This window comes from Vombatus ursinus, unplaced genomic scaffold (genome assembly GCF_900497805.2).
Source record: "Vombatus ursinus unplaced genomic scaffold, bare-nosed wombat genome assembly UNPS02014861.1, whole genome shotgun sequence".
NCBI classification, from domain to species: domain Eukaryota; kingdom Metazoa; phylum Chordata; class Mammalia; order Diprotodontia; family Vombatidae; genus Vombatus; species Vombatus ursinus.
Genome location: NW_020954639.1, coordinates 9689986 through 9716693, shown reverse-complemented (window position 1 = coordinate 9716693; position 26708 = coordinate 9689986). Strand labels below are relative to the sequence as shown.

Sequence of the window (26708 nt, the reverse complement as noted above, 5' to 3'; positions counted from 1 at the left end):
TTACAAATACATTAAAATATTAGAATAATCTTGAAGGCTGAAGCAATTTCACTTTTGATTTGTATCCTTAGTACCTGGCATAGCTCCTGGCACTGAGTAGGTGCTTAACAAAGGCTTGTTGATAGATTGATGGATTGAACAAGTATTGGAATCATAAAACACACAAATAGTTCATTACACTCATACTCTCCTGGAAGGTGGAGAGTGTGAGACAGCTGAATAGATATTTCCTACTCATTTTGGAGCTGCACAATTCACAGAATTATCATGAAGGGTTGGTAAGGTCCACATCTTCTCTGCTATGGCATGGTTTTGGTCTTCCATCTCTTCCTTCCCCAGATTTCACACTGTTGAGGAGAACTTCGCTGGGGTGACCACACCTGACTCTTGTAGATAGAAATGCTTCAACTCAGGAATTATTTCCAAAAGGTAACTACCAGCCTGGAAATACCCATTCTCAGGATTGTTATTACCTGACCATTGCTCAGAAGAGGAAATAGAAAGGCAAATGATGGCAGACAGGAACCAAAGGTCAGAAACTCTAGTCTCCGCTTCCCCCAGGCAATTTTAGCTTCTTGCCATATTCCCCTCTCCCTCAAACACCCTTAAGGGATGAAGAGGAGAAATCCTTTCCCTCTCCTCCTTTTTATACTCTGCTTTGGAAGTCCAGGAAGAGAAAGTTCACAAACTAAAAGAAATGTTATAAACCATAGAATCCGGTAGGTTCTTCTTATCAGAATTCTTTCTCCTCACTCTCAATTGCCAAGCATCTCAGAGGCAGTTCTAGTTACTGAGGATCAATGAGAGGCATTCACAGTGTTCTCTAAGCAAAGATTAATAGACAATTCAGGGTTTTTTTTAAGACTTCTGTTTAAAGCTAAGTCAGCAAAATGAGACAACAGTGCAAGAGAGTGGAGAGAGGTGACCATAATAAAAGTCCATTATGGTAAAGTGTCTCTGAGGTTATAAGAAAGGGTGGGTTGATGAAATTCCTGTAGGAAACTGTTCTGTTGTTGCACTAGCTTGTTTGAATTTGTCTAGGTCTGTGGGAGGTGCTCTTTTGCAACAATACCCTTTAATCTTAACAATCTGATTGGATGGACTCATTAAATTTATCAGAGGAGCCTCTGAACATCACCATTAAGTCTAGAAAAAGGAGCAATGATCAAGACCTGTTTATCAAGAACAAGTCAGGACAAAGTAACCTTATTTCTCTTTTTGATTTGGTTGGTAAACTAGTAAATCAGGGGAATACTGAAAGTATAATTTTCTTAGGTTTAGCAAATCATTTGATAAAATCTTTCATGCTATTCTTATGTGGAGAAAAAAAGATTCGGACTCAGCTGTAGTACAATTAGGAAGATTCATAACTGGTTGAATGATTGGACCCAAAGGATATTTTGTGCACTTTGGCTGAAGATGTAGAACTGCTGGGGATCAGGTTTATATAGGACTTTCAGACAAAGGGTCTGCTGGGGCAGAGGTGGACCAATGAGGTAGAAGAACACAGGCCGAAAGCAAAGAGAATTTTCTAAAGATGAACTGGAAAGGCCTATTCTAACTACACCACAGGGTACAGAGCACAGAAACTTTCAGGTTGAGGGAGGTGGAATTAAAACTGTTAGAAACTTGCAGAAGAGTTTCATCATCCTCTTCTAACCAGAACTGGGTAGGGGTAAGTCTTAAGTGAACCAGTACTCTGTGTAAACTGAGCCAGGCCTGGTAGAGTGGGACTATACTCTTCTGGCTATTTAAAGAGTAGCTTAGTCATTTAAAAAAATTCTGAGTTGATAGACCAATTCACAACTTGGTCAGCAGTTGAGTTGGTGTGCCTGTCTTTCTTCAACTCCTCCATCACTGACTAATTTCACCTTTTGTCATCTTTGTCAGTTTAGTGGGTATAAAGTGAAACTTCATGATTGTTTTAATTTTTATTTCCTTATTATTTATGACTTGGAGCAAGCATCCAGATACAATTTTTTTTTAAAGATTGAATGCAGTTTTAATATAGTATTCTATACAGTAGGGATATTTTTTTTTTTTTTGTTCGGCAATAAGGTTAAGTGACTTGCCAAGTGTCAAGTCTGAGGTCAGGTTTGAACTCAGGTCCTCCTGACTCCAGGGCCAGTGCTCTATCCACTGCGCCACCTAACTGCCCCTTCAGTTCTTCTTTTGACAACTATTTGTTCATTATCCTTCCTACCACTTATCAATTATGTAATGGCTCTTGGTCTTAAATATCTAAGATCATACATCTTGGGCATCAGACCTTTATCAGAAGGTTGATTTTTGCCAATTTTTAAACCAATTACATTGATTTTGTTCATGCAAAAGTCTTTCAATTTCATGTAATCAAAATTATCTATTTTATCTTTTTCTGACCTTATCTATCCTTTGTTTGATTTAAGAATTCTTTCCTAGCCATAATTGTGTGAAGTACTACCAAATATGAAATTAAATAGAGATAAATGTAAAGTCTTACCCTTGTAATCTGCCTTCTGACCTCATCCCTCAACTGAAATTACTTTCTCCAGGTACATCACTGATCTTAATTCCCAAATATTATGAACTTTCCTTGATCTTAGTTTCTCTTATCCTCTCTGCAGCCTTTGATACAGTTGGTGGGTAACCTAGAGAAGGCTAGGTGGTGCAGCAGCTAAAAAGCTGGGCCTGGAGTCAGGAAGACCTGAATTCAAATTTGGTCTCATACCAAACATAAAATATTTGGTAAATAAAAAGTAAAAAAAGCTAATAAAAATAGCTGTGTGACCCTTGGGCAAGTCACTTACCTTTTGTCTGCTTTATTTTCCTCAATTCTAAAAATGGGACTAATAATAATAATACCTGCCTCTCAGGGTTGTTGTGAGAATCAAGCAAGATAAAATATTTGTTAAACACTTAGTATAGTGTCTGGTATTTAATAAATGCTTTTTTCCTTCCTTCCTAGACTCGCTTTCTTTCCTGGGTCTTTGTTCTTCCTGGTTCTTCTGACAGCTCCTTCTCAGTGTTCTTTTCATGATCATCATCTTTATCCCATTCTTATGTATGGGTGTACTCCAAGCCTCTACTTTTTTCTCTTTTCCCTCCCCTTTCTGTACTTTCTCAGTGATCTCATCAGCAAACATGTGCTCAAGTGGTACTTCTCTGGAGATAACTCCCAGATCTTTATATTCATCTTCAATCCTGACCTCTAGTCCACACACACCACCAGTTGCCTATTGGACATACCCAACTGGATTTCCTATAGACATCTCAAATTCAATATTTATGAAACAGAATTTGTTATCTTTCCCATAGAGCCCTTCCTAATTTCTCTATTTCTGTTGAGGTCACCATCATCTTTCTAGTCATCTAGTTTCATAGGCTTAGAATAATTATTAAGCTCAGAAACCCTTACTTCTCCCTCATCCTTCACATTCAGTCATTTGGCAACTTGTTGATTCTATCTTCACAACATCGATCACATCTGTACCCTTCTCTCCACAAACTTGGTCACCATTCTAGTTAAGTCTTTCATCAGCTTTCCTCTGAACTATTTATAATAGCTTTTTATTGGTCCCCTGACCTCCAGTGTTTCCTCTCTGTAATTCATCTTCTATAAATTAATGTTCTTGATTAATAGGTCTACCCTTATTTTTTCTCTGCTCAAGAAATTCCATCTTCTGTGTCTTGCCTCTAGGATAAAATGCAAATTCCTGTTTTTGGCTTTCAAGGCTCTTTGGAATTTGTTTCTAGCCTACCTTTCTGGGTTTACTGTTTATTATTCTCCTTCATCTACTTTATGTTCCAGACTAATTAGTTTGCTTGTTATTTCTCTTACGTGATACTCTATTTTCCATCTCCATGCCTTTGTACAAGTTGTTCTTTCATGCCTTCTCACCTTCACTGAATCTCTAGTTTCTTCTAAAGCTCAACTCAAGTAGTACCTCCTATATAAGGCCTTTCTATATCTCTCTGCCTCAGTTGCTCTTATATTCCCCTTAAAATTCCTATGTATTTATTTTGCCTATACTAGTCTATGTATATGTTGTTTTCTCCCAATAGAATGTAAGCTTCTTGAGGGCAAAGATTGCTTTGTTCTTGTCTTCCTATCTCTAGGACCTAGCACAGTACCTATTGTAAGTACTTAACAAGTGCTCGTCAAGATTGAGATTAGATTAAAAGAATCAATTTCATAAGTACAAAATATGGGAAGCCAGGCTAGACAGTAATTTATTTGAAGACTATCTGGGGATTTTAGTGAACAAGTGTAATATGGCAACCAAGAAAGCATAGCATCCAGAAATAATAAGATGATAGTCCTTTGGTTCATTTCTACTATCTGTCCTAGATATGAATAATGATAGAAAAGCTTTACAGTTTACAGTTCAACTGTACATCAAGATCTGCACAATAGACTTTCTTCATCTACTTGGTTTTTTCTGTGTGAGTGGTTAGACCAAACTTTTGAGTTGTTATGTATCTCTTTTAGAAGGTTCTGCAATGTTTCATAACTTTATGTAACCAGAATAATGTCATCTGCAAACAGGAACATCTGGACAACCTCACCATTCTCTTCATCAGAGACTCTATGCAATTTCCTCCATTATTGCGGCAAACACTTGACAAATGTATATCTCCTTTTTCATGCTTTGCATGATATTTATAGTTAGAGAGTTATTGAACAAGGTTATCTCTATTGTATGGTTTAGAATGATAGGAGAAATACCTTCTTGGAAAAGAGCCTTGTGGGAGGCATTTTGTTCTATTGAATCAAATGCTTTTCATACTCAACAAATGATCTTTTATTCTCTGCATCTTTTGGTCAGTTGAATAATAGTAAGAAGAAAAGATTGAATGACCCCTTTTCAGTTAGTTATGTTACAATATTTTAGATGTGGTCTTAATAGAGAGCAAATACTTAATTTCCTAGTCAGGAGGATAGTCTCAACTCTTGTATCTGGCTTTCAGGGCCCTCCGCAATCTAACCTCCCCTCACTTGTTCAACTCGTTTTCTATACACCCCAACACATCTTTCATTGCAATCAAGTAGGTTTTTTTCTATTCCATATACCATCCCATTCATTGTATTTAATATGCATTAAATAACTATGATATGTGAAGCACTATGTGTGATCAGTGCTGGTGAGACAGAGACTTAAATGAAGTAGTACCTGCCCTCAAGGAATTTATATTTTCCTTGGGAGACACAACACAGATAAGTGCAGCAACCATTTTACTTATCTGTCTCTTCCTCTGCTTCAAGGGCATTAGGGCTTTGGCTCAGTAGGGAAGTGAAAGAGAGAGTGCTCAGAAGTGAGAGGACACAACAGCATCCTAAGTACTGCTGTGGTGAAGGGTGGAGAGTGGAATCTGGCTGGAATGGTAGTGTGCTCCCTGCTTTGACAGGCTGTTGAGTCTACTCCGCAGGCTCCAAGTTGGCCTAGCAGAGGCCAGAACTAGTCAGAAGTTTTGCTAGTAGCCAGCATATATCAGAACTTGAGTTCTGGATCCCAGGCTGAACCAGACTTTCTGTCTAATCAAATGACACCTCCCTTACTCCTACCTTGCTAAAGCCCCCCAGAAATAGTTTTGTCCAATCTTGAGGTATCCTTATAACTGATTTACCTCCTGCCTAAATTGAAACACATATGAGCTTTGTCCTTTTGTTCCTTCAGGGAGTCTCTGCCCCTGTGGATAGCAAAATATAGCAAAATTGTAATTATAAACTAGAAGCAAAATCACTTAAAGGTTTTAGAATGGACCATGAATTTGTTGATTCCTGAATTTATGGTATTATGTTGGGATGTGGTTTTGGGGTTTTGGTATTAGTTCTGGTTCTGATTTGTGATGGCACTGACAATTTTACCCATAGTAAATGATGGTAGAGGTGGGATTCCCAGACAGATGTACCAGTAGAATTCCAGGGGTAGAATTCCATACCTGGGAATGCCACAGGTTCCTCCACTTGGGATAGCCTTTATGGGTAGGCGCTGAGAACCTGATGAGTATTTGTACTTGGGTGGGTGAGGATTGGCCATGCTACCTTGATCCACAAATGGCAATCCCCACTGATTTGATTAATCGGATGGTTTAGTTTGGTTCTGGGTTAGAAATCAGTTTCTCTGGATTAATTGGAAAAGACTTTGCCAGCAAGTGCCCCTATGTGTTTGTCTTGTCCTTGTTTTGGTTTAAGTGTTTGTATTTGTGTAACATCTAATATGTCGTTAGCCTTGTCTGTGTTTTATGTCTTGGTAAAATCCAACTGACTTTTCCCTGTGGTCTAATCAGCCAAGGGAAAAAGAGAGAAAAGAGTAGAAACTTTACTGTGAAACTTTCAAAGCCTTCAAAAGAAAGTCTCTGCATTTCTCACTTTGGCTAAGTTGAGGGTGCAGACAAGACAGATAAGAAGGAAGGGAATCTTTTTCCAGTCTACAGAAATTTATGGCATTGTAAAATAGAGACTAAATTTGTGACTGAAATATAATTTCTCTATTGTGAATTTCCAAATTATAGTTTGAATGTTTTTATAAATATTGAAATGGTTTAGTGAGTTTTGGGGTAATACTCTGTAATATTTGTTTTAAGGAAAAATAGGAATAAAACTTTGTGAAAGTTACATGGAAACAGCACTTAGACTTTTTATCACTCTTTTACTGGAGAGTGATAGATTTATCATTTTAGTGTAATGGAGGCAGGTATTTCAGTAACTAGAAGGGAAAAAAAGGAACCGAAGCTAGTTTGAAAGTAATATCATTGAAGTTTCAAAATGAAGGAAAAAATGGGTTTGCAGTTTAAATTTATCTGCTGTTTAAGAATTGCCTCTTGTTAACTCTTCTCTTGACTATGAAAAGAGAAGAGCTTATTTAAATCAGGAAGCAACTTAAAAGTAAAATTTAATTTTGGAAAATGTTTTGTGTTACTACTGTATTTTCTTCCATGAATGTTATAGCAAAATATAATTGTTTAGGTAAACTAGAAGCAAAGTCACTTAAAGATTTGGGAATGGACCATGAATTTGTAAGTTTATAGAACCCCCAAAAGGCAACAGTATTGCAATTAATTCGCATTGTGTAATAAAAAACTTGTGTTAAATTGTAAAGGACAGATTCTGTAGAGTGAAGAGAAGTTCTGCAAATAGTTTGTGATATGATTGGGAAATATGAGATGAAATTAAGAAAGTAGAAGAAAGTAAAGAGAAGCATCAAATCAGAATATGAAAGAAGCAAGAAAGGGGAAGTTCTGAAGGGCTTTAATCAAAGTCCACTGAAAGGATATAAAAAGAAAAGAAGGAAGAAAGTTTTATCAAGTAGGGATAAGAGGAGAATGGGTAGAAAGTTAAGTTGGAGTCTGTTTGCACTTATTGTGAATGGAGGGTTTGAAAGTAAAGGGTTTGGAGTTTGGAAAGAGGTTTGAGGGAGGTTTTTTATTCCATTGAGATAAGAAGGAGGTGAGAAAATTTATGTGGTTATTCTTCATGATATAGAAAATAGAGAAATATAATTGCAACATGAAATTATTTGAGGATGGTATGTCAAAAGTCTGTCCTTAAAGGCCTATTAGAAGGGTATATTTTAGTTGTATATGAGGAATACAAAAAATTCTCATGGACCCTAAAAGAAGGGTCTTTAAAAGATTTAAAAGATTTTAAATCTTTGGTAGTACACTAATTGAAAGCAACAGGCCCTGTAATGTGAAGTACCAGTAGTAAAAATGGCCCTTGAGAAAATAGATCCAGATGTGATTGAATTTATTCTAGTCTCGTTTTAAGTGAGATATGTTCTTTTATTAGGATAATTGTGATATTTGACCCTGTATCAGTAAATCAGCCCTTAATGGAAAAGATACTTAATAGTTGCAATTAAGGCAATATGTTTAGAATCTGCAAAAGCAAGTTTTGTTAAAGGTATTTTATCATATTACTCTATACTGGTCTTTAATGCCAAAAGTGATAAAATGAAGTGATTTTTTTATGCAAGATAATTTGGAGATGCATTCAACTGAATTGATGTCATTTGACTTAGAATAAGTTTTGTTTCATGTTTTAAATACATAATACTGTGTATGTTATTGTGTTTCTAAATTTTCTAGTATTGTGAATTTTGGGAAACCATTGTATAAGAAATACTGTTAAGAAGATGATGCAATTGTGTCATTAGAAAGTTTAACTCCTTTTGATCTGGATACTGTGAAATTATTAATTGTTATCAGAAGCTGTTATAATGTTAAAACATATCAAGTATTTAATTGGTTATATTTTAAAAGGGAAGAATAATAATTACTTTATGGGAAAAGGGAGAAAAAAAGATGACCTTGTAACATCTCCTTACTTATAAACTTGCCAGGTTCCTTGGGACCTTCTGCTTGGGCAAGGTCATAAAATATTATTGGCCCTGTAAAAGAACTTGCTAAATGTTGTGAAGTTCTAAAATAATAAATTGGCTTACTGAGACAGTGGGATCCCCTCTTCCATCACAAACACCTCTTGCCAAAGTGGAAGGAGGAATTTACAAGTTTTCATATAGTATAGAAGTGATTTATTTGATGATTTGTGATAATGAAAATTATGAGATTATACCTGGATGTAGCTAGTGTTTTTCTGGATTTTGAGTGAACTATCATATATTCACTATCTTTGTGGAATTCCAGAATATAATTATTTTCTTAATTTCTAATGATTGATTTTATACCAGGATGAGTTTAAACTCAAAAAATAAGAAGAAGGAAAAAAGGATATTGAATGATTTTTTTTTGGAAAGGCCTGGTAAACTTTTTATTCTTTACTATCAATGAAACAACATGAGAGAAATAATAATAACTGTATCGAGCCCTAAACAGTAATTAGTGAAACTTGATATTTGAGGTAAAATCTCTTGGGACTGGAATTTTATATTAATTTGAGTTTTGAATTCGAGTATAAGTGCTTGAATTATCATTAAATCAGTAAGCCACTATTAGAAGGAAATGCTATGAGCTATTCAAAGAGAGTGTGATCTGAGAACTGCTACAGGTATATGTCTGTGTCTGAGAAATTTGAGAGGATGTCTTTGCATAGGCAAAGAAAGGATCCTCTTAACTCATTGTGTTATTTCCTTTCTGAATAGGAATGTTTCCCATCTGTTTAATCCTGAGCCTGACTTTGATGCCTTGTGAATAATGTAGAACTTTGCTGTATAATTGGCTGCTCCAAAAAGTTAACTATGACTTACCTGAAATTAAACAGAACTAAGGATGTTTTATCCTGTTTTTCCTATGTTAAGCCACTCTGTGCACTTAGGCTTAGACTTGGAACACCAGTTTTGATGTTGTTAGAATCATATCCTTCCTTCCTTTCATAGCAAATCCATCTAACCTTGGCAGATAAAACTGTAATTTTAAAAAAATACAATGAATCTTGTTGTTACAATGCCCAAGCACTCTGAATTGCTATAATGGGATATAAATTACCTTATTGTATAGCCTACTCCTTGTTCTTTCTACGACTCTGTTGTTTATAACGTTAGTTCCACAAGGTCTGAACTGGTTGTTGCCACATGAACTAATTATCAGAAAGCCAATATGATTAAGTGTTGTCAGGTTTTACTAAATTATCTAGCATTATCCAGAGAACCTCCACAAGTGACCTGGAACCTGGAGATAGTCAAGGAAATACCTACACAAATCTGTCCTGATACATGCACAGAAGCTTAACAGATGCATAGGAGGTGCTTGCCAGATACATGAAGATCATGGACACTGCCAAAGGACTTGATACCCCTAAAGCTACAGTTATATTGAATTTCTTTATTCATCCTATTGTAATATTGCTTGTTCTATTAGTTCTTTGTGTGTTAATGGACCTATTCTCTATTCTGTAAGCTTTTTACCATTTCTACTTGGACTGATACTGATTTAAGAATTGTTAAAAAAAAATTATGAAACTATCAGTAGTCTCAAAGGGGGAATTTGTGGGTAGCAAAGAAAGAAAAAATGATTCCATTTTGTGTTTGGTTCCTTTATCTTGCCCCAACCCTATTTGTAATGCAACTTTTACCTTGTCTTCAACCTTCATTACTACTGAAACAGCAAGGACAATCCTATCTGTTAGGGTGGGTTACAAGAGATTGTTAACCTGAAGAATAACCTTTCCTGTTCCTAGCCCCCAGCAAATGGCCTGTTCAAAGCACATCATGTCCCCTATTCCTACCCTGCCAGAGCCCCCACCTCCAGCAATAGTCTTGTCCAATCCTGAGGTACGTCACACCCAATTCACCACTTGCCTAAATTGAAACCTATGTAAGCTTTGTCCTTTTGTTCCTTCAGGGAGGACCTCTTTAAATTCACACATCCATAGATAGCAAGGAAGATCCAAAGGACAGAAGTCCATCCATTCTCTGAAAATAGTAGCTTAGGATACTTTCCAAGCAATTTTGCTCAGCTGTACAGAGGCATAAACTTCCAGAGAATGCTCAACTTTGGACCTTTCCTGTTGATTAGGAAACTAACTAGAAGCATGGTGAGGGAGTTAAATAAGAGAATAAACGAAACTTTGATGGGGGAAAAAGTATTAACAACGGGGAGATTAGGGAAGATTTCACATAGAAGGTGGCAAATGAACTGTGAACCTTGAAGGGAGATAAGTATTCTGAGAGGTAGAGAGGAGGAGTATATTTTAGTCATGGGGGGCGCTATTCAAATGCATTGAGGCAAGAGATGAAATATTAAGTTCAGGTAAAAATGAATAGCCTAGTTTTACTAGAACATAGAGTGTTTAAGGAAGACTAATGTTAAATAAAGTCATAAAGGCAGATTGAAACCACATTGTAGAAGGTCTTAACTGGCATGCTGAGTAGTTTTATTTTATACAATAGGCAATAGTGAATTACTGTAGGTGTTTTTGGGTGGTGGTTTTTGTTTTTGTTTATTAGCATGTGATTGACATGATCAAACCTCTGCTTTAGGATGATTATTCTGACATTTGTGTAGGGGATGGACTGGAGACAGAAGAGATCAAAATTAAGGAGACCAATTAATTAATTGACCAATTAATGGAGTAAATAGAACACCGGGCCTGGAACCATGAAGACCTGAGTTCAAATTAGTGACTGTGTGACAAATCATTTCACCTCTGCCTTAGTTTCCTCATCTGTAAAATGGAGAGAATAATAGTACCCCCCCCCCGAGTTGTTGTGAGATCAAATGAGATAATAATAATTGTAAAGCTCTTAACAGTGCTGTGCTTGGCACATAGTAAGTGCTATATAAATGTTAACTAGTATATTACTAATTAGCAGGCTACTGTGGTAGCCAAGGTCAGAGATGTTGAATCCCTTAACAAGGACAATAGCTATGAGAGTGGAAAGAAAGGGGCATATGTGAGAGGTAGACTTATTTGACAACAGATTAGATATAGGTGATAAATGGAGTGGAGAGTCAAGGATAATTCCAAGGTTTCAAACCTGGGTGACTAGAAGGATGGTAGTGTGTTCTGTAGATATTGAGTAGTTTGGAGGAGGACGAGGTTAAGGATGAAAGGAGGTAGGGTATTTGACATAATGAGTTTGGGATGACAATGGGACATTCAATTAACAATATCCAACAGACAATTGGTGATATGGCAGTAGAATTCAGGAGAGAGATTAGTGATCAATACATACATTTGGAAATTATTTATATAGAAATAATAATTGATCCCACTGGAGCTGATGAGATCACCAGTGTAGAGATGTAGAGAGAGTAGAGAAATGGAACCAGGTTAGAGCCCTTGGGGGATAGTGATTAGGGGTGAGGAAATGAATGATGATCCGGCAAATGAGTCTGTAAAAGAATTATCAGGAGAATCAAGAAAGTACATTTACACAGAAGCCATGGGATACTTTGTAGGGCATCATTACCAAAAGCTGAATAGAGTCCATGTATATTACTCCTTTGCCTTGCTTTTATTTTGTTCGTATTGCCTTTTCTCTTTAAAATGTCTCTTCCCCTTTTATATGCCTATCCAAATGCTATACATCCTTCAAGGTTTCACTTCCTCTATGAAGTCTCCCTTCTCTAAATACCCCATTGTGATCTCTCAGACACTCAAACATATATTATTTTGTATTAGTCTTTGCTTCATATGCATTAATCTTGTCTTTCCCATGACAGTATAAACCCTATGATGATAAGGACCATGTTTTTTATTTCTTTTATATACCCTACAGGAGGAATAGTATGGTGTTAAAGCCAGGATGACATAGGTCAAAGTCTGCCTTTCACACATACTTCCTATGTGACCCTGGGCACATCTCTTAATTTTCCAGTGCTCTGGGCACTTATGTCAAGCTATAAGTTGCAGAGAAGATGCTGACCTGCATTGGCAGAGAGGGTTTCCTTACCTGGGAGTTTCTTATACCAGGTGTAAAATCACAGATCCATTCCCCATCACTATAATTACTATTAGAAAATTGTAAATAGTAGTAAAATGATGAAAATTTCATTTCATTTTCTTCCAGACTTTGGTGCAAATTTTCAAAATGATGAGTTCATAGAAAATATTACGAACATTGCAGATAATGTGTTTTTACCAGGTGCGTTTAAAATTGTATCACTGTGCTAATTATAGTTTGTTGAATATACTTAGCTCTGTATTTTGTTGTTTGGTTGTTTCAGTTGTATCTGACTCTTTGTGATTGGGGTTTTCTTGGCAAAGATATTGGTGTGGTTAGCTATTTTCTTCTCCAGCTCATTTTACAGATGAGAAACTGAGGCAAACAGGATTAAGTGACTTGCCCAGGATCACACAGCTAGTAAATGTCTGAAGCTAGACTTGAACTCAGGAAGATGAGTTTTCATGACTTCAGGCCCAGCACTCTATCCACTATGCCACCTAGCTGCCCTGGCTCTGTAGTTTACTACCATGTTAGTTACAGTAATTACAATATCAATAATAATAACTCACCTACTTATAATACTTTATGGTTTAATGAATAGCCCTGTAAGATAGTTGGAAATTATACTTAATAAAAAATAACTAACCTTTAGAAAGTAGTGCCATAGTATCTTTTAAATTATTTGTGTGAGACAATATGCTTCCGAACTCTGGGAATCAGTTTTACCATTAACTCGTTGTGGGACCTTTGGCAACTTATATGATCATTCTGACCCTTGGTTTCCTCATTTGTAATATGAAGAACTTGGATATAGATGGCATTCTTGATCAGGTATAGGTTGCCCTTGATGACCTCTTAGGACCCATTCTGCTTTGAGATTCTGAGTCTATTCACCAAAGAAGGTGACAATAATGGGATGACATAAAATTCAGTATATAGGTTTAAGACTTGGTTTTGCCACTTACTAGCTAAGTGACCTTGGACAATTCACTTAAAATCTCTCAATCCCAGTTTCCTCATCTATACCTTAATGATAACAATACTTGCCCAACCTACCTCAAAAGGTTGTTGTGAGAGTCAAATGAACTATTTATAATATACTTTTTAATAATCCCTTTCTATTCAACATTTAATAAATCATGTAATCATTGAGTTTCAGAGTTGATGTTGACCCATACAGATGACCTTAGAAGATATCTAACCAACCCTTTACCTGATCATAAATCCTTTGCAAAGCAGTCCTCCAGATTCTTCTTTGAATCTGGTCTTTCAGGTTCCAAATTCATCTCTCTCTCAGGCCACTTCTCTCCATCTTGTCCACAAGGATATTATGAAAGTCAGTCAGTAAATAATGAAAGGCTTTGACACATGCCTTGCTTAAACTTTAAGTATATTATCTGTATGGCATTCTCCTAACAGTCTAATCACTTTGTCAGAAAGAAATGAAGTTAAGTCAAACAAGTCTTGCTCTTGATGAAGGCACATTGACTCATAATTATTGCCATTTCCCTTTCCAAATGCTGTGCGTTGGTCTAGTTGATCAAGTTCTTTGTGGGTTCAATGAAAAGACACACTCATTAAAAGTGTTGAATCGTTTAATGGAGATAATTGAGAAATGGTATTCAGCTATTTGAGTCACATCTGACCCAGAACACCTGGCTCTGGGGTACGTTGCTGTCTCCTCCAACTGAGAGGGCTGTAAACCGTTCAGGACAAAAGTTGGAGTGTGGTGACCATATCTTCAGTTGCTTCTCTATCAAAGCCTCAGTAGAAGCAGTATCTGTCAGGGCAACACCAGCTGTTCCAGGAAACCAAAGCCCAGAGAGGTTGTGATTAGTTTAAGATTATAGAGATATGAGTAATTAGCAAATTCAGGATTTGAATCAGTAGTTATCAAAATTGGATTTGACTTCAAATCTAGTGCTCTTTTCACTCAAGCAAGGTTCAGAATCATAGAGGGGGCAGAAAGGTTAGGTCAGCCAGACAATAAGAGAGGAAGAGAAAATAAAACAGGTCAGACAAACTAGGTATAGAGTGGTTAGACACCGAGCTTAAGTTGAGGCAAAGACAGGATCATTAGCAGCTATGCGGATAAGCTGTTTCTCTGGAGACAAAGGCCACTGCATTTCTGAGGTTGTTTTTCTATTTTTTATCATTGGCCACCTAGGGCTACCGTAGTTGCATCTAGGAATAATCCTCTGGATATTAAAGAGGTTTTGCCCTGTTAAGGTTTTAAAATGGGGAATTATTCTAATGTGCACAAGACCTGTAAGTTTCATAGCAAAGGCAGAACCCCACATCTTTTGCCCTGATTCGAGGCTCATTGAGGGTCCTGCATTTCTAGCAAGTCCGTCCTCTAGGTCAGTGGGTTAGGTTTGTGAGGGTACCTTTGTATGTATCAGGCCAGATTGCTAGTCCTTTCTGCTAGGAAATCCTAGCATTTACCCTATGTATCCAATCTGTTGCCAAATCTTGTCATTTCTATCTCTTGAATATATCCTCTTCTCTTCAGTCACACAGACCCCTCTCTTCACAGGCACCTTCACTTCAAGCCTAGACTATTGTAATAGGATTCACCTATTGAATCTTCTTTCCTCAAGTCTCTTCCCATTTCAGTTCTTCTTTCAGGGAGCAGTCACTGAAGTATGGGTCTGATTATGTCGCCCCCCCACCCCGGGAATAAACTTAAGTGACTTCCTATTACCTAGGATTAAATATAATATTCTCTGTTTTGGTTTTACAACCCATCATGACCTGTCCCTTCCTATATTTCCAGTCTTTTACACTTCCTTCCCTTCTACATACTTTATAATCCAGCAGTACTGGCCTTATTGTTCCTCCCATGTGACAGTCTTTCTTCAGACTTTGCACCTTTTCTTTGCCTGTCCCCCAGGGCTAGAATGCTCTCCTTCTCACTTTGGCCTCCTGGGTTCTCTGACCTCCTTTCAAGACTAAGCTAAAATCTCACCTTTGAGAGGCTTTTCCTGGTCTTCTCCCCACCCCAACCCTCCAATATCTTCCAGAAGAGATTAGAGTTCATTTACACTGCATATATTTTGTATACAATGTTAATATGTTGTCTCACATTTAGAATGTGAACTCCTTGAGGGCAGGGGACATGTTCTCGCCTTTCGTTGTATCTCCACTGCTTAGCACAGTGCCTGACACATAGTAAATGCATAGGACACATTTCTTGATTATTGACCAAGTGTTGCCCACTGTCAAATGTGAACTACCAAAGCCTCCCACCAGAGGTCTCCATTCATCCGGGAAGACTGTCAGCCCATGATATTCAGGTAAAACCCAGGGAAGGCACACAAATTCGCACACAGAGTATAACATGGAATAGGAGATGCTGATGTTGATAGCCTTGTATAAGCTTCTAATGGTTAAGTCAGAATTCTTGTGTGAATCTTATGTGACTCCCTAGCATTTCCAATTTCAGGGGAGCACTGGTAGGAAAGAATGGCTCTGGAGAACCTTCATTTGTTTATGTCTGTGGGGTTAAGGAAGCTAAGAAATCAGTCTAAGTCAGATAAATCACTGTGGAAATCTGCTTATGAGTTCATTCATCCTCAGGTCTGCTGGCTACCATGTACCTGAGAAAACATTATCTGACAGGTTTTTCCTCCTTGGTTAGGGAATAACAGCAGGGAAAAGAATATAGGCTTCTGAAAGAATGAGTTTTATTAATAGCTTACAATTTGTGTCCTCATATCCCTTCTCCTTTAAAACAGCATCAGTCAATCAACATTAAGTGCCTACTATGTGCTAGGCACCGTCTTAGCCTTTGAATCAGTTGATACAATGAGAGTTTCAGTCATTAGTCTTGGATACCAGATTTCGTCTACAAGACATACTGTCTTTCAGCATCAACCATTACAATACATCATTAGCATTCTAGACTTTTCCCTTTTTACTGTATTAACAGATTAGTCATAAACATTGCCTAATGAGCATCTTTTTGCATATATGTCCACACCATCTTCTCTGCCATGTGCCTGGTTTTACTCATTCTGACGCCAAATGAGCTCAGTACAAGGTTCAACCCCCTCTCCTCATGAGATATGGCCTTTATTAAATCTTTAAAATTTTTTGTTTTTCATTATTTCCCTATTATTATTCCCTTAGATTCTACTGGATTAAAGGATCTTCAGTTTCAAGAAATGTTTAAAATATTTGAAAAACAGGCAATTAAGTTGCAACGGTAAGCATTATTCAAATAACTAACTTTTTATGGCTGGTAATTTTAAACGTATTTGTTGTATCTTTCTCATTCTGTTGTAGATTGGATGAATCTTATAATAAAAACATGAACAGCAATAAGAATAACAAACTATAATCTCTTTAGTACTTTATGATTATATAAATATAACTTTTGCTTAGCTGTAATTAATGTGTGTAAATCATTATCATTTCTATTTTTTCTGTATTTTACTATATCTAGAGAGGCTTCTCTAAATGCATACATTATATTTGTGATTTTTAATGGCAGAATAGTGCTCTATTTGCTAATACATCATAGATCATCGATCTGGGGCTGCAATGGATCTTAGAGAACAGCTAGTTCAATCTCATTTTACAGATGAGCCAGACAGTGTGCTCGCTTTATTAAGCACTTACCCTGCTAAGCATTGGAGATGCAAAGAAAGGTAAAAAAAAAGTTCCTGTTGTCAAGGAGCTCACAGGCTAATGGGAGAGACAACATGCCAACAAACTTGTATAAATGAGATATAATAGACAAGAAAAGTTGGAGGGAGCCTCAGAGGGAAGGCACTACAATTAAGGAAAAAGCTTCTTATAGAAGATAGGACTTTAGCTGAGACTTGGAGGAAGCCAAGGAATTCAGGCAGCAGAGGTAAAGAGGGAGAGCATTCTGGGCCTAAGTGATGGCCGGTGAGGCCAGTATCCCTGAATTACAGAGTGTGCGGATAGGCTATAAGGTGTTAGAAGCCTGGAGAAGTAGAAAGGAGTCAGGTTATGAAGAACTTCAAAAGTCAAATGGAGGATTTTATATTATATTCTGGAGGAAATAGGGAGCCACTGGAGTTTTTTGAATAGGAAACTGGAGTGGCAGGGTATGTGTGATATGGTCAAGTCTGTGCTTTAGGAAGATAGGTGACAACTGAGTAGAGGATGGATTGGAGTGGAGAGAAACTTGAGGCAGGAAGACCAGCCAGCTGGCTCGTGCAGTAGTCCAGGTGCGAGATGATGAGTGTTAGAGGAAAGAAGGGAAAGATAGTACAAACATCACCCTCAGCTCGAAGGTTATTTGAATAATACTCTTTTTGTTGGTGGAGATTGAGTATTCTCCCTTCTGATTGGAGGGCTGGAAGTTGAAGCAATAAATGCTACCCAAAGCCTTCATTTATAGAGGGCTCAGAACTTTCCAGGTCACTCTCCATTCTCCGTCAGTGTCTCTGCTTGATTCCAACTCTACAGAACATCATACCCCTGGTGCTTCCTATTCTCCCCCCACATTTTTCAGCATCCTTTTGTGTATCATCTTCTCTTATTATATTGTAAGCTCCCTGAGGGCATGGAGTATCTTTATTTTTCTTATTTGCCTCTCCAACACTTAGCAAGTACTAGGCACATAGTAGGAACATAATGAATGTTTATTTAATTGAATTGAACTGAAAAATTATTCAGTGATCTTAACTTGTGTGAGAGGTGGAATTGGTGAAAGTTTGAGAGGAAAGATGGAAGCCTGAAGATAGGATCTCTCTTTCCTGTCGTGTGCTTGCCAAGTCTACTCACACAGTCTAAGAACATTGATTAATCCATCTCTGTCAACAAGGAAACTCCCATTCAGATGACCTTTGAGCCTTGGGTTATATTTCTACCCTGGGCTGAAACTTTTTACAACCCTTTACAAATGTCCACCAATGAAGAGAATGTCAGGAATGACACCTCGGTAGTGAGCCCGGGTGACTTGGTTGGTTGATTAGTTGTTTGGTGCCTAGAAGGATGGTGTTACCCTCAACAGTACTAGAACAGTCAGGAACAGGGGAGGGTTTTGGGAAAAAGATGATGAGTTCAATTTGGGACATATTGAGTTTAAGATATCTGTAGGACATCCAATTCAGTATTTCCAATGGGTATGTGGTGATGCAAAGGTCAGGAGAGAGGTTACAGAATGACAGGTACATTTGAGAGTCATCTGCATAGGTATTATAATTGTAATCAAGGGAACTGATGAAGTCATCAAGAGTGGTGATATAGGGGAGGAAGAGAAGAGGGCTCAGGAGAGAGCCACTAACTAACACAGTGGGCATGTCTTAGATAAATATGTAGCAAAAAATCCAGACAAGGAGTGATCAAACAAATAGAAAGAGAACCAGGAAAGAGCAGTGTCATGTAAACCTAGAGAAAATAGAATATCAAAGACAGTGCTGGGTACATAGTAGGTGCGTAATAAATGTTTATTGAATTGAATTGAAATTGAGAAGAGGGTAAGTGACAGTGTCATAGGCTATAGAGACCGAGAAGGATGAAGACTGAGAAAAGGCTGTTAGATTTGCCAATTAAGAGATCATCAGATAAGGAAACTGATGACCAGAGTAGTTAAATTATTTGTCCAAGGTTATTCATATAGTAAATGTGGCAGAACCAGGGATTGATTCCACATCCTCTGACTCAAAATCAATTATTTCTTCCCCTCCTTCCTTTACCCCTTCTTTTCTCCCTTTCTCCCTCTTCTCTTCCTTCTTCCCTTCCTTTTTTCCTCCCTTCTGTCCTCTCTTTCCTCCTTCCTCCCTTTTTCTCTTCTTTATTTCCTTTTAAAATATGTACTATTTCATCAATTTTGTTTCATCTGTGGGCAGGGGCCATGTTAATCTTCTTTGTATAATTCGAATTTTAGTGTATTGCTGCCAAAGCAAGCACAATGCAATGATCTTTCCATAATACCATTTCCCAACTGTTGAATATTTGTGTTCCCTCCATATTTTTTGCTACTCTATGTATAGCCAACCCATGAGCATCATTGTAGAACTTTTCTTTTGAATCAATTCCTTGGTGTGTGTGTGTGTGTGTGTATGTGTGTGTGTGTGTGTGTGTGTATTCCCAATAACAAAATTGCTAAGTTAACCAATATAATCAGTTTTATGATTCTGAATATGTACTACCAGATGGTCCTCCAGAAAACCCCACATTTATTTGCCTTGCTACTAGAAATGTATACATATTTTCCCATAATCTACTCAACAGATTTTTAAATTTTAACTAATTTTGCTAGTTAAATGAATGTGAAGTGATATTCTCCAGTTGATTTAATTTGTATTTGTTTATTGGTGAGGTTGATCATATTTCAGATGTTCATTTACTATTTCTCTTTTCTCCTCTGTAAGCTGCTTATATCCTTTGACTCTTTGCATGAACATGAACAATAGTTTGCATTTTATCTTAGGGGCAATAGAGAGCTATTAATAATTTTTGAGCAGAACAGAAACATGCTTAGACCTGTGTTTTAGGAATTTGGCAGCTATGTGGAAGATAGATTAAAGACAGAAGAGACTTAGAGGCAGGGAGACTAATTAGAAGGCTATTGCAAAAATCCATATGAGGGGAGATGAGGGCCTGAACTAGAGTGGTGACCTTGAGAGTAGAGAGGAAGGGATGAATATAAGGGAGATTATGTAAGTAAAATGGAAAAACTTGGCAACTGATTGGATGTGTGGGATGAGGGAGAATAAAAAATCAAAGATTACTCTGAGATTGAGAATAGGGAAATTACGAAGTCCCCGGTAGGCTTCCCTACCCAGCTTCCCCATCCACCCTGGCAGAACCTGAGCTGCTGCTCGACTCCAACATCCACCTCTGGGTGGTCCTGCCCATTGTCTTCATCACCTTCTTCGTGGGCATGATCTGCTGTAGAGCAACAAGAAGCTCACCCAGGAGCAGGTGTCCCACAGTCAAGTCTTAATTCAAAGTAGAGTCCTCAGGGAAAATGGAAAATATATTCCCAAACAGTCTTTCTTGACATGAAAGTATTATTTGAACACCCCTGAGGGTGGATTTTTCAAAAGAAACAAAGAGGAAAGTAGTTCTGCTGTCTCTTATGACAGATCCTACCACACTCACAGACATGATGAAAAGAAATGTAACAAATGTACTTCCTGTGGTTCTTATTGGTGATGGATCGACATGACTTTCTCAGGATTTGCAACAACCAAGGTCCCATTTCCTCTGACCCTCCGATTTAAACCCCTGCTATAGCAAGGAATTGAATTGCTACTTTAGATGCATACTGGTGGAGTTCTGCATCGTGGTACTTCCTCAATGTGTTTGGACTGTGAAGCATTTATTCCCTCATTCTGGGCCAAGGCAATACTGCAGACTAATCTCGAGTGATGCAGGAGCAGCAATGATCATGCCTGCAGACACTAGCAAAGCTTTTAAGACTGAGTGGGAATCTTTGGAGGTCACTGATCATCAGTAGGCACTTGATGATGTTGAAGAAGAGCTCATGGCCCAGGATCTCCACTTTGAAGGCATGTTCAGAAGGGAGCTGCAGACACCGCTTTTCTGAAGGGCCAGGCAGTGGTTAAACCAACGCTGGCATCTCAGGCACACTGCTAGGGGCTCAAGGAAATCGTAAGAGTTTTGTTGTTGTTGTTGTTGTTGTTGTTTGTGTTTGAAAAACTCAGAATAAGAGAAGTCTGGGCTGAACACCTGAAAAAAAAAAGAAAATAAGGAAATCAGAGGACTGATTGGGTTTAGATAATGAGTTATGTTTTGGAAAAGTTAAATTTGAGATATTTATGAGTTATGTAGACAGAAAGGTCTATCAGGGAGTTGAACATGTAGGCCTAGAGCCCAAGAGTGAGATGAGGACTCAAAATGTGTGTTTGGGAGTCATTTGCTTAGAGATGATGATTGAATCAATGGGACTTAATGAGATCACTAGAGAGAAAACGTAGAGAGAGAAGAGGGTCCCAACAGGACTCTAAGGTACATTCACACTAGGGAAATGGGTCATTTATGATGATCTTACAAAAACTGGTGAGAAGAATTGGTCAAACAGTAGGAGGAGAAACAGGAAATAGAAGTGTTATAAATACTCATGAAGGACAGGGTATGTAGAGTCAATAGTGTTAATACTGAAAAGAATTCAGAAAGGATAAGAATTGAGAAAGCTTTGAGAAAACTATCCCTGAGTATCAGTGGGAGGGGACCCACGACAGGAATATTGTTCTAGATTGGGTATCCCAGTGGACATCTATGCCAGGTTCAAGGTACTCTTTGGGTCTGTACCCCTAAAAACGTGGATCATGAGCCTCAACCAATATGAATACCTTTAATAAGCAGTATACACAATTAGTTCAAAGCACACAAAATTAATGAAATGGCATAGTTAGAATAGTAGCAACAAAATGTTTCCCTGGTAAACCTGTGGGTTGTAGGAGAGTGCATGTCCAAACAAACACTAAAGAGGATCACAGACAATAAAATGAATGATTTTGATTAAATAAAATCAAAGATTTTACTCAAATAAAACCAATACAGTTAAAATTAGAATGGAGATGGTTAACTGGGAAAAATTTTGCAGCAAGTTTCTCTTGTCAAGATCTGATATCTAAGATATATTATCAGCATATGGACAAATATACCAGTATTATATGCTGATGACTCAAAAGTTGTAATAATGATAGCCATTTTCTAATAGATAAATGGTCAAAGGAGATGAATAGATAACTCTCAAGGGAAGAAATCCAAGCTTTCAACAATAAAAAGTATGAAAAAAGTACTTCAAATCACTCATAATTAAGGAAATGAAAATTAAAACAACTCTGAAGCTCTACCTCTTATCTATCAGATTTGCAAAGATGACAAAAAAGGAAAAATGACAGTTGTTGGAGGGGCTGTGGGAAAACAAACGTGCTACACTGGTGGAGCTGTTAATTGGTCCAACTATTCTGAAAAGCAGCTTGGAACTGTTGCTCTCTCTCTCCCCCTCTCCCCCAATCAACTATACATACCTTATGACCCAGAGACACAATACTAGGCCCTTCCCCTCTTCCCCCAGAGATCAAAGAAAGAAGAAAATGTGTACAAACATATTTATAGTAGCTCTTTTTGTAGTGGCAAAGAACCGTAGACTAAGGGGAGTGCTTATCAATTGGGGAATAACTGAACAAATTTCATCATGTGATTGTGTTCTGGGCTATGCTTATTTTGGGCCATGCCTTCTAGTAGTTTAGGTCTGATATTGTCATGAAATGAGACATTTGTAGGCCATTCAGCCATTAACAAAAGGAGATGTACTTGATTATATCAGGGGAAGGATGCATCAGTGACATGTTGAGTTGATTCAGCAGAGTGAAACTGTCATATCTCTGAGTTGCCCATCATAGTCTATTTGACAAACCTCAGATAATACCTGGAACTCCTTATAGATGTTTTATGCATGGTGACCAGGAAGTAATGCCAATAACCTGAGCCATTAGTCCTCATGCCCAACCAAGTCTCAAGGAGGGTTTAAATACTTTTTAAGGAAAAACTAGCCCTACCTTACATGAAAATGGAGGTAGGGGTATTAGGATATTGTTGTACCATGGAATGTAATGGAATATTATTGTGATATAAGAAATAGTTAAAGAGATGATTTCAAAAAAAATTAGGATGACTTGAATGAAGTGGTGCAGAATGAAGTGAGCAGAACCTGGAAACAATTTTTACAGTAACAGTATTGTAAAGAAAAACAACTTTAAAAGATGTAAGAACTGATTAATGCAATGAATCAGCCATGATTCCAAAGGACTAGTGATAAAATACATTACCTACGTCCTGACAGAGACGAAATGAAATCAAGGTACAGAATGAGATCTACATTTCAGACATGGCCAGTGTGGGATTTATTTTGCTTGACTATACTTATATGATACAATGATTTTATTTTATTATTATTTCAGTTTAGGAGGAGAGGGATTAGCAATAGGATTACTACAATGAAAAATTAAAAGTAAGAAAAAAGAGTCATTGAAGCATATAAAATGCATAAAAGAGAAAAGAATGAAGGTCATTGGAAAACACAGACAAGCAGGTCAGCTTTGGGGATATAACATGTTGAATCATATCCTTAAAGAGAAAAGCAAGCTGTTCATAAAACCAATTTATGCCTTCATGTGTGATCCTATCTTTCATCTTTGTATGGAGATATTTATCTCATTTGATGTTAGTTGAGTTGATGATTAAAAAGCTCAAAAACAATAAAAACCACCACCAACAAAAAAGATTGGAGAAATGATGCTGCAAATATTGTATCTTTTTTTTTTTTAGGAGGATGAAAGTAGAGTCTAGTGGGGTTAACTTATGTAACAACCATTCAGGAAATGCATGGATTGGATGCCTTTCAAAGGGGCATAGTTGCTAAAGACCACGAGGGCTATCTTTCTTCCTAGTTTTATAAGAGACAAAGCTATCATGAGATCAGAACTGATGGCAGAGTTTCCACTGTAGCAGCAATTTTTAAATCTTTCTGAAGAGAGACTAGAGAGAGATTTGGAGAGAGTGAGCAGTAAAGATGAGAATGGCTGCAGTTGGTGTTTCCCCCTTATTATTGCCTAAACACAGTCAAAACTGGTTACCACTAAGAGTTTCTTTTATTTAAAATACTTGCTTACTGGTTATTTATATTTTAATGATGGTGTTAGATAAGCCTAAGATAATTTTTGTTGCACCCTAAATTAGTGGATAAGGGGAAAAGCAATGAATAATTGACTCCATCAGATTCAGCCAGCTGGGAGAGCACCTTCCAGTTTGACAGTTAGGAGATTGCCTTGGGAACATGGCAGAGTAGCAGGGAAGAGTACAGTGAGCCCCCTTGTGGAAACTCCCACAAACTGATAGAGAAAACACGCCAGACAGAATATTAATTAGGAAATCCATTACCAGTCACAGTCACTTTTCCAGCCCAGGGTGGGCATAGGGAGATAGAGAGGTTTGTGGACAGGGTCTGGTCAGGAGTACAAATGGGGTACTATAGCCCAGGGAGAAGTTGTGCACCAGGGCAAGAGGAGGTCTCAGATCCATACAAGGGCACTGTGTGCAGGGTGCAGCGATTGACATTGTCATCCTGGGTCACAGATCGAGTAGATTGAGAAGGGGATCTATGCAGAGGGGTGGCAGACCCTAGGCTCTGCAAGAAGCAGTGATGTGATTCTGAACCCAGGAGCAGAGTGAGTTCTCAGTTCCAGCTTCTAGCCCAATGTGAAGTCTGCAGAGGATTTATGAGGCCAGGAATTACAGACCAAAGTGGAGCTTGTACTTTTGTCACTCTGAATCAGAAGAACTGACTGATTAGTAGTTGAGTCCAGTAGTGGTCTATTCTTTTTTTTTTTTTTTTTTTTGGTTAGGCAATGGGGTTAAGTGACTTGCCCAGGGTCACACAGCTAGTAAATGTTATGTGTCTGAGGCCGGATTTGAACTCAGGTCCTCCTGAATCCAGGGCTGGTGCTCTCCACTGCGCCACCTAGCTGCCCCAGCAGTCTATTCTTGCTCATACCTGAGACTAGGTCAGAAAGTTACAGGACTTAACCAAGAGGACAACATTCAGACTTTGCCCTAGCTCAGACCACTTTGGGAGCACTGACAGCTTGCAGGTGCTCAGCCTGAGCTGTCCCTGAGATCCTGGGGATGACATAGTATACAGTAAAGAAATAGCAATGTGACCAACCCAGACCTTCCCTCCAGAGTATGCAGAGCTTGGCCCTAACAGAAAGTCTGAAATCAGGAAGTAGGCTAGAAGATGAACAAAGAAAAAAAAGGAATCCCATCATAAAAAGCTATTATGCTGAAGGGATGCCCTAGACACAAGCAAAGAAGAAGTGACTACAAAATATTTAGAAGCAAAGCCTCAAAAATACAACTTGGACGTAAATTCAGCTAGAATTTCCAGAAGAGATGAGATAAGAGGTTTTTTTAAGAGCTAATTTTTTTTTCTAATAAATGAAATGTGCTAGAGGAAAAAATTGGAAAAGAAATGAGAGCTATAGAAGAAAGGATTGATAAGTGAATTAACAGCTCAGCAGAGGTACAAAAATCTTGTCTAAGCAATAAACCTGCTGAAAATTAGATTGGGCCAAAAAGAAACCAATAATTTCATGAAACAATAAGAAATAATGAAATAAAGCCAAAAGATTAGAACAAATAGAAGAAAATGTAAGGCATCTCATAGCAAAAACAACTGGCCTGGAAAACAAGAGAAAAATGTAAGAATAAATGGACTACTTGAAATTCATGACCAAAAAAATAACTTAGACATTTTAATTCAAGAAATGATAAACTACCCAGATCTTGAAAAACCAGTGAGTCAATAAGCATTTACTAAGTGCTGGGCACTGTTCTAAGTGCTGGAGATACAAATACAAACAGAAAGAAATACAAATAGTTCTCTTCTAATGGAGAAAGCTGAAAATATAAAAGGGAGATGAAAATCAGTACAGGTGGGGTGGGGAAAGAAATGGTAGAGAATGTCCTGTAAGTCAGTAGTATAGCCCAAAGATGAATAAAGAGATGGCTGTCCTGGGTCACCTCCTTAAATTGAAGGTTCTGGGAGGAACCAGCCAGTCAGGGGGAGAGATCATAGGAACAGAGAGTACTTTCAGTGTGAGAGAAGTGTGAGAGGTAGCCCTAAGGTGGATGAGCTTCCAGGGCAAAAAGGTTTCTATGGCATGGTAGACAAAGTCTACACGAGTCAGCAGTAGTCTCACCGCTAATTGCTTCTGTGTCCAGAGAATCTAGGGTTTTCCCTCTAGGCTGCCAATGTAAAACCTCATGTCAAATCACTTCCCTCCTTTCTTCACAAATGGCACAAATCAATTACTCCACTCTTGGAGATCCCAGAGGACAAAGTGCAAGTAGAAAGAAAACCCCAAAGGAAAACTCCCAGGAATATCATGGTCAAAATTCATAGCTTCCAGGTCAAAGAAAAAAGTACTACAAGCAATCAGAAAGAATTTAAGTACCAAGTAACTGTAGTCAGGATTGCACATGATTTAGCAGCCACCAGCACTAAGGAGCAGAAAGTTTGGAATATGATATTTCAGAAGGCAAAGAATATAGGTTTACAGCCAAGAATAACTTATCCAGGCCATAGAGGGATTCTAATTAGAAGTCCTGGCTGTTTCTGTTGTGTCTTTGTGATCTTAAGAGAAGAATGGAAGGAGAAGAGGAATATACTAGGGAGGAAAAGGAAAGAAAGATTAGAGAAAAATTACCTCTGCAAGTAGAAGTCTTTAAGGAAGCAGCTTCCCCCTCATTAGATTTTTCTTAAAGACTGGGGGACCACTTGTCAGTTATTTTAAGGGATATTCTTTTGTGTGTGTGTTGGACCAGGTGGTTATTGGGGTTCCTTCCAACTTTCAAATTCTGAGA

The 26708-nt window shown here is 37.8% G+C and overlaps 1 protein-coding gene and 1 non-coding gene across 2 annotated transcripts in view; one reads left to right on the top strand and one right to left on the bottom strand.

Moving 5' to 3' along the window:
* Nucleotides 1–26708, top strand: part of CCDC7 (coiled-coil domain containing 7) — a 120944-nt gene that overhangs the window by 48012 nt on the left and 46224 nt on the right. Inside the window, exons 9-10 of the mRNA XM_027841566.1 lie at nucleotides 12453–12527; nucleotides 16461–16536. Of these exons, the coding sequence (XP_027697367.1) occupies nucleotides 12453–12527; nucleotides 16461–16536 (151 nt within the window). The remainder of the gene's footprint in view (nucleotides 1–12452; nucleotides 12528–16460; nucleotides 16537–26708) is intronic.
* On the bottom strand, nucleotides 19113–19216 carry LOC114027541. Its single transcript, XR_003567272.1, has one exon. It is a non-coding gene; the product is annotated as a U6 spliceosomal RNA (small nuclear RNA).